Source organism: Salvelinus namaycush, chromosome 16, assembly GCF_016432855.1.
Source record: "Salvelinus namaycush isolate Seneca chromosome 16, SaNama_1.0, whole genome shotgun sequence".
Classification (NCBI taxonomy): domain Eukaryota; kingdom Metazoa; phylum Chordata; class Actinopteri; order Salmoniformes; family Salmonidae; genus Salvelinus; species Salvelinus namaycush.
In genome coordinates this window covers 10,003,496-10,018,746 of record NC_052322.1, presented here as the reverse complement: position 1 = coordinate 10,018,746, position 15,251 = coordinate 10,003,496, and the positions used below count along the sequence as shown (strand labels likewise).

At 42.5% G+C, this 15,251-nt stretch overlaps 1 protein-coding gene across 1 annotated transcript in view; it reads right to left on the bottom strand.

Moving 5' to 3' along the window:
• The window catches only part of LOC120060963 (forkhead box protein J3-like), a 90,722-nt gene that overhangs the window by 42,666 nt on the left and 32,805 nt on the right, over nucleotides 1–15,251 (bottom strand). Inside the window, exon 3 of the mRNA XM_039010416.1 lies at nucleotides 13,420–13,859. Coding sequence (XP_038866344.1) covers nucleotides 13,420–13,755 — 336 coding nt within the window. The 5' untranslated portion in view covers nucleotides 13,756–13,859. The remainder of the gene's footprint in view (nucleotides 1–13,419; nucleotides 13,860–15,251) is intronic.

The following is a 15,251-nucleotide window of genomic DNA, read 5'->3' as shown; positions in this document are numbered from 1 at the left end:
TGAGTGTAGGGCAGCAGGGGAAGAGAGAGACATATACGTCATATACGGGAGTAAATTGTTAGACTCAGTGGTGAGAGGAATGTCGCCATGTCTAAGGGTAGTACAAGCTACATAAACGTTGGGATGGATTAAAACAAATGATAAATGAATGGAGGGAGGACAGTGGACTCCTGGTGAACAGAATTGCTTATGTTTTATTTGGAATTAAAACCTGTGTGTTGCTGATTAAGATGTAGCATATTGAATACCAATGAAATGTGGGCCGAGGTCAGGTCAGAGGGCGAGAGAGAGAGAGAGATATGGAGACCGAGACAAGAGCCAGATACAGAGAGAAAGACAGAGATTGAAAGGGAAAGAGAAACACAGTAAGATGGCAAACAAACTTGTTATGAGAGAGGATGAGGATACAGGTAGAGAGAGATAAAGACAGTGTGTGGTGGAGGGGTTGGAAGAGAATGGGGAGTCTGGGGACGGGAGAGGCATTGTAACATCTAAATATCTCCTGGGATCTAGAGACATCACTGGGACACCTTAACTACAGGTGACAGACACATCCTGTATGGATAGGGGGTTGAATACGAGTCACTGCTTCAAACGCAGCCAAATAGATTAACATTTCATTTGATGGAGCACCACCCCACCCGCTCAGTGGAGAATGGTAAGTCTGCCATTGGTGGAGCCCATTGTGTGAGTGATGGGCACAAGGAGACAGAGCTTCCACTCTCCCTGGGGACCTAGCGAGGATCCGTGTGTGTGAGAGATTTTTATAGGCCGACAAAAAAATACACTATAGTGCAGCAAAGCATGTGGTTGGATTTGAACGAATCTGCTGCCAGACTGGGAATGAAAGAAAACTTGGTAATCTTCAAGATGGCAGAAACTGGAGAAAGGTTGGCCATGGTGACCGGCTCCGTCCTTAGTGGATTTGTCGACCCAGTGATCATACATGGAATTTGTATTTTATTGAATCAGATCTACCTAAGATCCCCTTCACTGCATCAAGCATCCTTGACGTCATCTCCCTAACGTCACATCCAGATAAACATATTCTTCCTCATAAAAAAAACGAAAACCGAACAGTCATCAGAATAATATAAACGAATACAATGTTATATAATTTCAGTTTGTGACAAAACAAGCAATGTAGTGTAGAGAATCACTGTACAATCTAAAACGCTGTGAAATATATTTTCAATAACCAAAAATTGTCTTTTCAGCTGGTGTACAAAACCAAAAGTAAAAGGTGCAAAATCAAAACTTTAGAAAGGGAAGCATAGAAGAAGCACACATAGAACAGATCTACCTCTTCTTAGACTTTTGTTACGTTCTAGATTTCTGGTACAAACTCCAGGCGGAAACCAAGAAAGCTCAAACTAGATTTATTACACCCAACTGGATGCTTCAACTGAGAACATAAAGATAGTCTTATAACTTCAATACAGTACATGAGGTAACATCACAGTGGGATGACCCAGGCTGGGCCAGAAGGTGGTCTGGCTCGGTCTTCCCTTCTTGAGATACAATTCAGCTATCTGCATCCTGTTATCCTCACTCCACTCCCCAGCTATGACGTTGAAAGTCATCTCCTCACTTCCCACAGAAACTAGACGGCAAGTAACTCAACCTCGAACGTATCATAACCCAGACAGGTGGTTTCTATTAATTTCTGCAAAACATTCTAACTCCTGACAGATTACTAATTTCCAACCCTTATGAAAATCCTTCTTACCCTCAGAGACAGGTCCTTTTTGTATTTTCCCTATGCCTAAATACAATACTCAAAGATTATTGAACCTAACCCGTACCAAAAAATGTACTACTGATACACTAATTATATAAGAAAAGGTGACACTGTCACGTCTACTCCCGCTCCCCCCCTCCAGCGTTTGACGTTGCCGGTTTACTAACCACCGGTCCTGGGAACCATCATTACGCACACCTGGCTTTCATCATTACGAACACCTGGACTCCATTACCTCCCCTTTATCTGGCACTCCCTTAGGTTCCTTACCCAGGCAGAATTGTTTCTGTTGCTCATGTCTAGATGCTACTCCTACGTTGTATTGTTATATTAAACTTACCACCTGCATCTCGACTCCCAGTGTCTACGTTACAGAATATTGCCACAAAAATAGAAGCAGCAGGAAATCAGAACATCTCCCAGACGGTCGACGAGCAGGGACACCTACTTTGTCAACACCCCGACCAGCTGGCACAACTAGGGATGGCTATGGAAGAGGTTCTTCGCAGTGTTCAACGTCTCGAACATACCCGAGAGTAGAGGTCGACCGATTATGATTTTTCAACGCCGATACCGATTGGAGGACCAAAAAAAGCCGATACCGATTAATCGGACGATTGTTTTTTTGTTTTTTGTAATAATGACAATTGCAACAATACTGAATGAACACAACTTAATATTATACATCAATTTAGCCTCAAATAAATAATGAAACATGTTCAATTTGGTTTAAATAATGCAAAAACAAAAGTGTTGGAGAAGAAAGTAAAGGTGCAATATGTGCCATGTAAAAAAGCTAACGTTTAAGTTCCTTGCTCAGAACATGAAAACATATGAAAGCTGGTGGTTCCTTTTAACATGAGTCTTCAATATTCCCAGGTAAGAAGTTTTAGGTTGTAGTTATTATAGGACTATTTCTCTCTATACGATTTGTATTTCATATACCTTTGACTATTGGATGTTCTTATAGGCACTTTAGTATTGCCAGTGTAACAGTATAGCTTCCGTCCCTCTCCTCTCTCCTACCTGGGCTCGAACCAGGAACACATCGACAACAGCCACCCTCGAAGCAGCATTACCCATGCAGAGCAAGGGGAACAACTACTCCAACTCTCAGAGCGAGTGACGTTTGAAACGCTATTAGCGCGCACCCCGCTAACTAGCTAGCTATTTCACATCGGTTACACCAGCCTAATCTCGGGAGTTGATAGGCTTGAAGTCATAAACAGCGCAATGCTTGAAGCATTGCGAAGAGCTGCTGGCAAACGCACGAAAGTGCTGTTTGAATGAATGCTTACGAGCCTGCTGGTGCCTACCATCGCTCAGTCAGACTGCTCTATCATATCATAGACTTAATTATAACACAATAACACACAGAAATACGAGCCTTAGGTCATTAATATGGTCGAATCCAGAAACTATCATCTCAAAAACAAAATGTTTATTCTTTCAGTGAAATACGGAACCGTTCCGTATTTTATCTAACGGGTGGCATCCATAAGTCTAAATATTCCTGTTACATTGCACAACCTTCAATGTTATGTCATAATTCTGGCAAATTAGTTTGCAACGAGCCAGGCGGCCCAAACTGTTGCATATACCCTGAATTTGTGTGCAATGAACGCAAGAGAAGTGACACAATTTCACCTGGTTAATATTGCCTGCTGACCTGGATTTCTTTTAGCTAAATATGCAGGTTTAAAAATATACACTGCTCAAAAAAATAAAGGGAACACTTAAACAACACAATGTAACTCCAAGTCAATCACACTTCTGTGAAATCAAACTGTCCACTTAGGAAGCAACACTGATTGACAATAAATGTCACATGCTGTTGTGCAAATGGAATAGACAAAAGGAGGAAATTATAGGCAATTAGCAAGACACCCCCAATAAAGGAGTGGTTCTGCAGGTGGTGACCACAGACCACTTCTCAGTTCCTATGCTTCCTGGCTGATGTTTTGGTCACTTTTGAATGCTGGCGGTGCTTTCACTCTAGTGGTAGCATGAGACGGAGTCTACAACCCACAAAAGTGGCTCAGGTAGTGCAGCTCATCCAGGATGGCACATCAATGCGAGCTGTGGCAAGAAGGTTTGCTGTGTCTGTCAGCGTAGTGTCCAGAGCATGGAGGCGCTAACAGGAGACAGGCCAGTACATCAGGAGACGTGGAGGAGGCCGTAGGATGGCAACAACCCAGCAGCAGGACCGCTACCTCCGCCTTTGTGCAAGGAGGAGCACTGCCAGAGCCCTGCAAAATGACCTCCAGCAGGCCACAAATGTGCATGTGTCTGCTCAGCATGTGAAATTTATTGTCAATCAGTGTTGCTTCCTAAGTGGACAGTTTGATTTCACAGAAGTGTGATTGACTTGGAGTTGTTTAAGTGTTCCCTTTATTTTTTTGAGCAGTGTATATTTCTGTGTATTGATTTTAAGAAAGGCATTGATGTTTATGGTTAGGTACAGTCGTGCAACGATTGTGCTTTTTTCACAAATGCGCTTTTGTTAAATCATCCCCCGTTTGGCGAAGTTGGCTGTCTTTGTTTGGAAGAAATAGTCTTCACACAGTTCGCAACGAGCCAGAAGGCCAAACTGCTGCATATACCCTGACTCTGTTGCAAGAGAAGTGACACAATTTTCCTATTTAAAATAAATTCATGTTAGCAGGCAATATTAACTAAATATGCAGGTTTAAAAATATATACTTGTTTACTGATTTTAAGAAAGGCATTGATGTTTATGGTTAGGTACATGGAGCAACGACAGTTCTTTTTCACGAATGCGCACTGCATCGATTATATGCAACGCAGGACACGCTAGATAAACTATTAATATCATCAAACATGTGTAGTTAACTAGTGATTATGATTGATTGATTGTTTTTTATAAGATAAGTTTAATGCTAGCTAGCAACTTACCTTGGCTTCTTACTGCATTCGCGTAACAGGCAGGCTCCTCGTGGAGTGCAATGTAAAGTAGGTGGTTAGAGCGTTGGACTAGTTAACCGTAAGGTTGCAAGATTGAACCCCCGAGCTGACAAGGTAAAAATCTGTCGTTCTGCCCCTGAACAAGGCAGTTAACCCACCGTTCCTAGGCCGTCATTGAAAATAAGAATGTGTTCTTAACTGACTTGCCTAGTTAAATAAAGGTGTATGATTTATTTATTTATTTTTATTTAAAAAAAGAAAATCGGCCAAATCGGTGTCCAAAAATACCGATTGTTATGAAAACTTGAAATCGGCCCTAATTAAAAATCGGCCATTCCGATTAATCGGTCGACCTCTACCCGAGAGGCGTTGCCTTCAACTAGCAGAGAATACTCTACCACCAGTTGACCCAGCACACCAGCCCATTCAGCATCATGCCCAGGTCAGCGAAGCCCGTTTGTCCCTCCCAGATAAAGATGATGGCACCCCATTTAAAACACCTTGACATTGCGTTCCAGATAGGAGCTCGTACCACGAGAGATCCAAGGTTGCCACAGTTATTTCTCTGCTGACTGGGCAGGCGTTGGAATGGGCTACGGCCGTCTGGGAGAGAGGAGAGGATAACCTCCTTTGGGTGTGTCGGCATTCCCATCCCTTCTCTCCCTCCTTCAGTGAACACTTTGGATCAGAGCCTGAACCATGGAGGTAAGGGGTCACATGCCTCCCCTCGGCGGAGCGACGCAGACAGAGCTGGTACTCGGTCTCTATTGTGGTCAAGGAGGACGCGGTGTCCAGTACGTCCCAACTTGGGATCCACGAGAGCTTTCCCCAGTTGGGACCCCAGGAGGTCAGGGGGCAGGTGTGAGTATCCCCTCTTTATCAGTTTCTGCCAAAACCTTTTTGGTGTCGATCACACAAGTTGACTGTTCCTCATGTACTGTGTCTACAGCATTAGTCGATTCCGGTGCCACAAGGAACTTTATTGACCAGACCCTTGCCTCCGCTCTCAACATCACCTCATACCCGCTCTCCTCTCCATTCCTGGTTCAATCCTCGATAAAATCAGCCATTAGGTTCCGGGACTATCACACACACAACCAAACCACTGACCATGTAGTCTAGTCATCAGGAGAACATCCCCTTCATCACTAGCTTACAAGATCATCCTCAGACTCCCTTGGCTTCAATCTCATGGTCGAGGATGATAATCACAGACTGGGCACCTAAGTGCCGGAGGACCTGCTTCCTCGTCGGAGTCCTGTGGTTGCCCTTCAGCCCAACATCCTGGAGGTATACCAGAACCTGCAGGAGGTATTTAACAAAACCCGTGCTGCGGCTTCGCACAGACATCTGTTGGTGGCTGAAACCCAGGCCATGGAGGAGTACATCCATGAGGCGCTCCAAGGTTTCATTCGCCCGTAGGTTTCTTCGTGGCCAAGGACAGAGGGTTACACCCATGTATTGTTTTTGGGGTTTGAAAACTTCTGCCGTTTCATCAGGAACTTCCGCTACATTGCTGCTCCTCACACCTCAAGGGTGGTCCCTGTAGGTTGGTGTAGAGTCCAGCAGCTGACGAAGCCTTTAAGCCTACTGAAGGAACATGTCACTCCGCCCCATTGCTCAAACCCCCACATCATGATATCCTTTGTGGTGGAGGTGGACGCTTCAGAGGTGGGCGTGGGGGCAGTTATGTCGCAACAAGGTAATCCACAGAAATTGTATCTGTGTGTATTACTCTAAGAAACTGTCCCCTGCAGAGAGGAATTACGACGCCGGTGATCGAGAGCTCCTAGTGGTGAAGTTGGCATTAGAGGAGTGGAGACACTGGCTAGGGGCAAGCAGGCTGACATGGGCGCACACAGCTGTCATTTCTGGACATTCAGGTATTTCTTGCACTACCCAATCTGAGAAGTATTGGTGGCCTACTTTGGCGCAGGATGTTAGTCGCTACGTCAACCCGTTCCGTATGTGCTCAAACCAAGTCCCCCCGGCACGTTCCAGCAGGGAAACTCCTTCCCGTGCCTCAGCGTCCCTGGTCTCATCTATCCATTGACTTTGTCACTGATCTCCCCTCTGACAGTTTCACCACCATTTTGGTGTCTGTGGAAAGTTTCTAAATCCTGTCATTTCATTCCTCTCTCTGGTCGCTGAGGCACTATTCCAGCAGATCTTCCAGGATTATGGCATTCCAGAGGACATAGACTCTCACCGTGGGCCCCAATTCACTTCACGGGTATGGAGAGCCTTTATGGAGAAGCTTGGGGTCACGGTCAGCCTCACTTCTGGGTATAGGCCTCAGTCCAACAGGCAAGTGGAGAGGATGAACCAGGAGCTAGGGAGGTTCCTGAGGAGTCACTGCCAGGACCGGCAGGGAGAGTGGGCATGATTCCTTCCATGGGTGGGTTACGCCCAGAATTCGTTATGTCACTGTGTTTTGGGTTTTCAGCCGGCTCTGGTTCCGTGGCCACTGGACCAGAACGAAGCTCCTGCGGTTGATGCGTGGTTCAGGCGCGCAGAGGAAGTGTGGAGTGAGGCTCACGTGAGACTCCAGCACACCGTCAGAATGAGCAGGCAGACCGCCACCGCAGTAAGCGGACTGTTTTTCATAGACATGAACTCTCCTTTCATCTCAAATTAATCCTAACGAGTTCAGGAAGCCAAGCTAGAGCTCTGGGAGACGTTCACAGCGATTGGGGCAGACGTTTTGATCAAGAGAGACCTTTAGAAAATATGCACATTTCCTCCAACACTAAACATACAAATATGTCTTTCACAGTTATAACAAAGGTTAAATCTTAGTAATTTGTTTATACTATATTTAGAAAGCATATAATCAAGACTTATTAGTACAGTTTTGTTGAATAGGAAATACATCATAAAATATTTCATTTTCTTAACATTTGTACTGTGTACTTGAGCTTGTGTCCTCAAAAGTGACAACACCTCAGCAATTGATAACTATTTTTTACCAGAAAGGTGAGATCTTAACCTTTCTTGGAGTATGCAGCATTATCAGTTATTGTTTATGGCCCTCATGATAAATAATACATTTGGGGATTACGTATTTACATTTGATGACTTTTAGTGACATTTAACTGGTTTAAAACAGTTAGAGTTTAATGGCTGTGATAGGAGAAAACTGAGGATGGATCAACAACATTGTAGTTTCTCCACAACAGAAACCTAATTGACAGAGTAAAAAAGAGGAAGCCAGTACAGAATAAAAATATTTCAAAAACATGCATGCTGTTTGCAATAAGGTACTAAAGTAAAACAGCAAAAAAATGTGGCAAAGAAATGCACTTTATGTCCTGAATACAAAGCGTTATGTTTTGGGCAAAACCAACAATATATCACTTAGTACCACTCTTCATATTTTCAAGCATGGTGTTGGCTGCATCATGTTATGGGTATGCTTGCCATCGGCAAGGACATTAGTTTTTTAGGATAAAATTAAACGAAATAGATTAAGCACCAGTAAAATCCTAGAGGAAAACCTGCTTTAAAAACAGACACTGGGAGACAATATCCTAAAACACAAGGCCAAATATACACTGGAGTTTCTTACCAAGACAACATTGAACGTTCGAGTGGCCTAGTGTTTGGTAAGACTTGAATGATGGTCTAGCAATGATCAACGACAAACTTGACAGAGCTTGAAGAATATTGTACAATTCAGGTGTGCAAAGCTCTTAGAGACTTATCAAGAAAGACTCACAGCTGTAATTGCTGTCAAATGTGGTTCTAACATGTATTGACTCAGGGCTGTGAATACTTACATTGATATTTCATTATCAATAAATGTGCAAAAATGTCTAGAAACATGTTTTCACTTTGTCATTATGGGGTATTGTGTGTAGATGGGTGGAATAATAATTAGATTTTAGAATAATTTAGAATTCAGGCTGTAACAACAAATGTGGAACAAGTCAAAGGGTATGAATACTTTGAAGGCACTGTATGTAACTGGCTACAGATGTGTCTGTGTTGCAGCAACAGAGTAAACAAAGAATGAGCAAAACATCCATATAGCAGGGACCCACACTTTTTTTGCCAGAATCTATGCACCCCATTTTTATCACCACAAATTCTGTTGACCCCACCACCCCAAATCTAACGACACCCTTAAATAAAAAAAGTAAAATTTGATTTTCACATCAAAAAAATAATCTTCAATTCATTCAACCAATACATACATTTACTCAATCATTTATTTTTTATTATCTTTCTCAATAAATTTTTGTATATTGTCCCATAAAATAATCTGTACTCTTCATTTTTGGTCCCCCCCAAAATATAATAAACATAGTTTTATTTTTAGACCCCCACTGCAATTCCCGACCCCGACTTTGAATACCACTGATATAAAGTATTCCATACAAAATATGTATTTTAGTAAAAGGGGATATGCATCCTTAATTATTTGCCACGGACAAAGCACTCTGCATGTCTTTGTTGTTAACAGTTGGAAAAGAAAGCACTGATTACAGAAATTATTGCAGTTAATATGCAGCCATTGCCAATGACCAACTGGAGTTACGAGGTCATTTGCTAAATGAAGTGCTGCAAGCGGCATTTGAGACGCGACTTTTTCATCAATATCGCTGTTAATTTGGGTGCACAACACTTGTGTGTGTGTGTGTGTGTCTAGAGGGAGTGGTCGGATCAAAATCAAGTGAGAGACACGTAACAGAGGGAAATGAGAATGTAGGGAAAATAACTGATCACTTGGCTAGATTTATTTTTTGTTCTGAGCTGCTAATGTACTAAACAAAGGGAAGGAACACTAGAGTCAAGGTGAATTAACAGTTGTCTTCGGGACAACATTTCACTGCCCGTTCAGGCAGCCACAATGCAGATTCCAGATGCCTGAGCCTACTGTATGACTGCAGTAGAACTTCACTGCCGCCTAGCTGTCATGCCATGCAATAGGATTTCACGTGGAATTTTATAAAATGTTCGTATCGTTTTAACGAAAAATAAATAAAATAAAATAATTGCAGTTTAAACGTTAAGAAAAACTGTCCATTTGTCACATGCCTAATTGAAACACACTCACGCACACACAAAAATGTAGTTCCATGACCCCAAAATCACTGATGCAGGAATCCCCACTATTATAAGCCCAACCGATGAATGAAGTCAGAAAAAAAATCCATGACACTTGCTCATATGATATCATTGAGTGTGACACGCGGCATCTGTTGAAAGGCCATCACAGAGCAGATTCTTTCACCGTCACATTAGGGGCGCTAATTCATAGCCAATTAGCTGGCTATAAGGGAAGGACCACAGAGGCAGGCACAGGTCATAGCAGACATAGTATAACATTACATCTAGATTTACAAAAATGGATACCATAATCAAGTCAGCCTTGTAGGTAACTTGTGTTACATTTTCAAGTCAAACTAAAAGTACAAATTTTACGCTTATTCTTTTCAGCCTCAGTTGGGTTCCCTGTCCGCTGATAATAATAATGGTATAAAGAAACTTATCAACCAATGAGAAGAGGGGAAATCCCTGTAGTTCGGCTGGCAGCAGAATACTGAATACGGGTTCTGGTGAAGAGGGCCTAGGGGCAGTGTGGGGTAGAAGGACACATGGATGTGAAAGGGCTGCTAGGGCAAAGTAGAGGGCATAGGAAAGTAGAGCCAGGGACAGTAGAACCTAAAAGGAGGATATGTTATCTAGGAAGAACACCAGGGGCAAATAAGAAATTAGGCATTCTGCGTGTGAGCTAGGAGTTCAGTTCATAAAATGCCACCTAATGACAACTGAATAGCAAAAACACAAAAAAGTAGTATTGCATGTAGGCTAAGACATACTGAAACGTTTCAGATTTCTCGGTTTTATTCTAACGTAATAAAACACTGATCATATTGTAACTGTTTTGACTTGGGGTTATTGTTAGGGGTGCCAGGTAGGTTATGCCTACCAGAGAACATGTTTATTTTTCCTTTTTGTTTGAGAGGGAATGAGTCTCGTCCGGTCCGTCAACTCTACACCGATACAAAAGATTCATGTAAAAGTCAGTATGGAAATACACTTCTCATAAACCCTTAAAACATATATTTAAAAAAAATATATCAAAACCACTGTTCTTTTGCGTTTGTTGCATTATCACAATAATCACACAGGTAGCCTAGTGGTTAGAGCTTTGGGCCAGTAACCAAAAGGTTGCTGGATCAAATCCCAGAGCTGACAAGCTAAAAATCCTGTCATTCTGCCCCTGAACAAGGCAGTTAACCCACTGATCCCCAGCCGTCATTGTAAATAAGAATTTGTTCTTAACCGACTTGCATAGTTAAATACATTTTTGGGCCTAAAAAGTGTCCAGCCCGGTAAATGAGTGCAGTGACCTTAGTCACGCAATGTTTGTCTGTTCATAATGTATAGCGTAAACCCAGTCTCAATCATACAATCAAAATCTGAAACTTTATCACACAACCATAAAGAGTATCAAATCTCAGTAGTCTTCAACTACTGTACAACTGACCACAAATCAACACGGTATAAATCCCACTAAAACAAATTAAAAACCATACGCAAAAAAGTTGTAGTCAGTCAGACTATCCAATCTGCCAACAGATCCAGCGGAGACCAAATGCGATGTGTAGTCCAAAAGGAAGAAATTAGTGGATCCGATCTGGTTTAAACTTGAGACCAGACTCTGTTTCTCAAACTAGACATTAATGTACTTGTCCTCTTGCTCAGTTGTGCACCGGGGCCTCCCACTCCTCTTTCTATTCTGGTTAGAAACAGTTTGTGCTGTTCTGTGAAGGGAGTAGTACAATGTTGTAGGAGATCTTCAGTTTCTTGGCAATTTCTTGCAAGGAATAGCCTTCATTTCTCAGAAGAAAGGACTTTGTTTCTAGCCATTTTGAGCCTGTAATCAAACCCACAAATGCTGATGCTCCAGATACTCAACTAGTCTAAGGCCAGTTTTATTGCTTCTTTAAAATCAGGACAACAGTTTTCAGTTGTGCTAACAATTGCAAAATGGTTTTCTAATGATCAATTATCCTTTTAAAATTATAAACTTGGATTAGCTAACACAATGTGCCATTGGAACACAGGAGTGATAGTTGCTGATGGGCCTCTGTAGATATTCCAATAAAAAAAAAAACTACCGTTTCCAGCTACAATAGTTAATTACAACATTAATGTCTACACTGTATTTCTGATCAATTTGATGTTATTTTAATGGACAAAATGTGCTTTTATTTAAAAAACAAGGACATTTCTAAGTGACCACAAACTTTTGAACAGTAGTGTATGTATGTATGTTTTTATTATTAATATACATATATATTTTTAAGTACATATTAGATCTGGGAATTGCCAGGGCCCTCACGATATGATATCATGACAGCTAGGTGCCGATACGATATGTTTTGCGATTGTATATGCATTTGATACTCCGAATCTCAATATAAATCAGTGTTTCAAAAATATTTCTCACCATATGTCAGTGGCAGAGGGAAAAGAGAGCCATGAGAAAACAAGATTAGATCAGTCATAGAAATAGAAGTGCTGAAAACAAATGGTCTCCCTGTTTAAAAAGAAGAAGATGCAGACCAAGCTAGGAAGGAAAAATACTGGAGTTTTGGTGCAGGTACAGCCAACTAGCACAAAAATAATATTGTGATTTTGTCAAAAATAATATCCCGATTTGTAACGGTCTTTTTTTCCCCATTTTCACAGGTAACATGTAGAAACACGTCATCATAGCTCATAGTAACTAAACATGTTTATTACGGCTTATAAAGCCGCAGCAGAGTACCTCTTTCCATAACAGCTGGTATCAAACGAGCTGTTGAGATCCCAAATGGCACCCTATTCCCTTGTAGTGCACTACTTTTCAAAAGCTTTAACATTGTTAAGAGAATAGGGGACCATTTGGGACACACATCCCATGTCCTGCTCCCTCATACCATGTGGACGTGTTATGACCTTGACGAGTTATCTTATTACACTCAGTGTATCCTGTGGCTAAAGCGCTTCGGTTCAAAATGGGAGAGGAGTTAGCATTGGTTTCCAGCCTCTCCTGCCTGCGTATCCACATTATCATACTAAGCAAACGCGTGCTTGGGCTGGGTAGTAAACTCCCCGATACCCATCTTCTCTAGCTGAGCTGGCCCACTAATCTGTAGACTGCACACGTATGCCAACCCGAGTGAGAGTCTCTCCTACTCAATGTGCGTGAGTGAGTGTGTGTGACTGTGCAACTGTGTGTGCGTGCATGCTTTTTTGTGTGTGTGTGCAGTACAAGCTCTTTTAGTTGTACATTAACAGTATATTCTCCAAATCAAAGAACCCAGAGACTGCTTGGGCTTCATGTCTGTCTCCCACTGTGTGCAGCTGATAGTAATCACCTTGACTGTAATGAATTTGCTCACGTTCCCTTTGATGCAGATCACCGTTTCAATCACAGCATCTCTGCACTGGGCCAGGTACATCTGGGAGTAAATGTTTAAAGCTTGAGGCTGAGAAGTGGGCCTATTAGTTCATGTGCCAGATTATACTATATATTTCATCATCTGGAGTCAACAAAATTGACATGCACAATACAGTGTGCCTGTATTCCCAGGATGTTTAGTAAGTTAGTTCCTTAAAGGGATAGTCCAATGTTAATCACACCTTTCATGAGTTCACAAAAAACTGCAGCCGTCAATCCCAAATGAACTGATTCTTAAGTGAACCATCCCTTTAACGCACCCTCACACTTCTATTCCTCCGTTTCCACCCCTTACCTTCCATCCGCTGCCTGCCTCCCAGTAGTAGGGGAAGTTGTGACAGATCCATTGGTAGATCTCACTGAGGGTCATCCTCTTGTGTGGCGAGCCGTTAATGGCAAAGGTGATGAGGCTGGCGTAGCTGTAGGGTGGCTTGCCGTCCCGGTGCTGGGCCGCCTCCTCCTGGTCCAGTGTTGTGCCAGGGTCCAGCGGGGTGCTCTTCTTGCCCGGCCCGTGGCCATGATGCCCGTGGGGGTGGTGGTGCCCTGAGTCGGACTTCTGGATGGCTGCCCGCATGGTGAGCTGGGGAAGCCAGTCCATGGAGGTCAGGCTGCTCCCTAGTTCAGTGGTCATGGTGGTGAAGGGTTGTGGGAGTTGGGAGGGGAGGGACTCAGGGGCAGGGGGATGCTCTCCTTTGGCTCACTGGATTGCTGTTGCACGGCGGTCCCAGCTGAATTCTGGAAGAAAAGATGTTTGCTAAACAACTGCTCATTTTGATAGCATATCTGTTATGCAGTAAGTTCTGTTTTTTAATCATAGCCAAAAAAACAACAGTATTGGGTGGATAAAGAAGAACACTAGAATAAACATACAGATATATGGCTTGAAGCTGACTGGGCTACAGATGAATAGATGTGTCAGGATATACATTTATTTCATTATGTTATTCTTTTCATGGAATGGTCCAGATTTCAGCACAGCAAAACTGTGTCTGGCATAGCTTCCTTCTATTTAAAGACGCACTATGCTAACTCGCCCTGCCATTTCCTGGTTGATACAATTCTAATAGTTCGCCTAATTTCCGTTTGTGACAATACAAGCAAGTATACTGTAGAGCAGTGGTTCCCAAACGTTGTACCCCTTCAAACATTCAACCTCCAGCTGCGTACCCCCTCTAGCAACAGGGGAAGCGCACTCTCAAATATTGTTTTTTGCCATCATTGCAAGCCTTCAAAACACACACACACACAATACATTTATTAGACATAAGAATGAGTGAGTTGTCACAACCTGGCTCGTGGGAAGTGACAGAGCTCTTATAGGACCAGGGCACAAGTATAATAATCAATAATTTTGCTCTTTATTTAGCCATCTTACATATAAAACCTTATTTGTCCAATAAATTGTGAAACACTCAGTACAGGTTAATGAGAAGGGTGTGCTTGAAAGGATGCACATAACTCTGCAATGTTGTACTGGAGAGTCTCAGTCTTAAATCATTTTCCACACACAGTCTGTGCCTGTAATTAGATTTCATGCTAGTGACGGACGAGAATTTACTCACATCGGTACGTGGTTGCAAATGGCATCAGTGTCTTAACATGATTTTCCAATGCAGGATTACAATCCAGAAATCTGGCAGTAGCTTCTGATTAAATTACATTTTCACAGAACTGCTTGACGCAATTTTGATGAAGCTCTCCAATTCAGATATCGGAAATGTGGACTGGAAGCAGGGCATGAGAGGGATAACGAATCCAGTTGTTGGTGTCAACAGTTTCGGGAAAGTACCCGCGTGATTGCGCACCCAACTCACTCAGGTTCTTCACTATATCACATTTGACATTGTCCGTAAGCTTGAGTTCATTTGCACACAAAAAATCATACAATGATGGAAAGACCTGTGTGTTGTCCTTGTTAATGCAGACAGAGAAGAGCTCCAACTTCGTAATCAGAGTCCCTGTAATCCTAGATTCAGATCATTCAGGCGAGGAAAAAACATCACCCAGATAGGCCAACTTTAGGCTTGTTTCTCAATTTAAAAAAAATGTGTCAATACTTTGCCCCTTGATAAGCAGCGCACTTCTGTAGGTTGTAAAAGCGTTACATGGTCCCTGCCTATATCATTG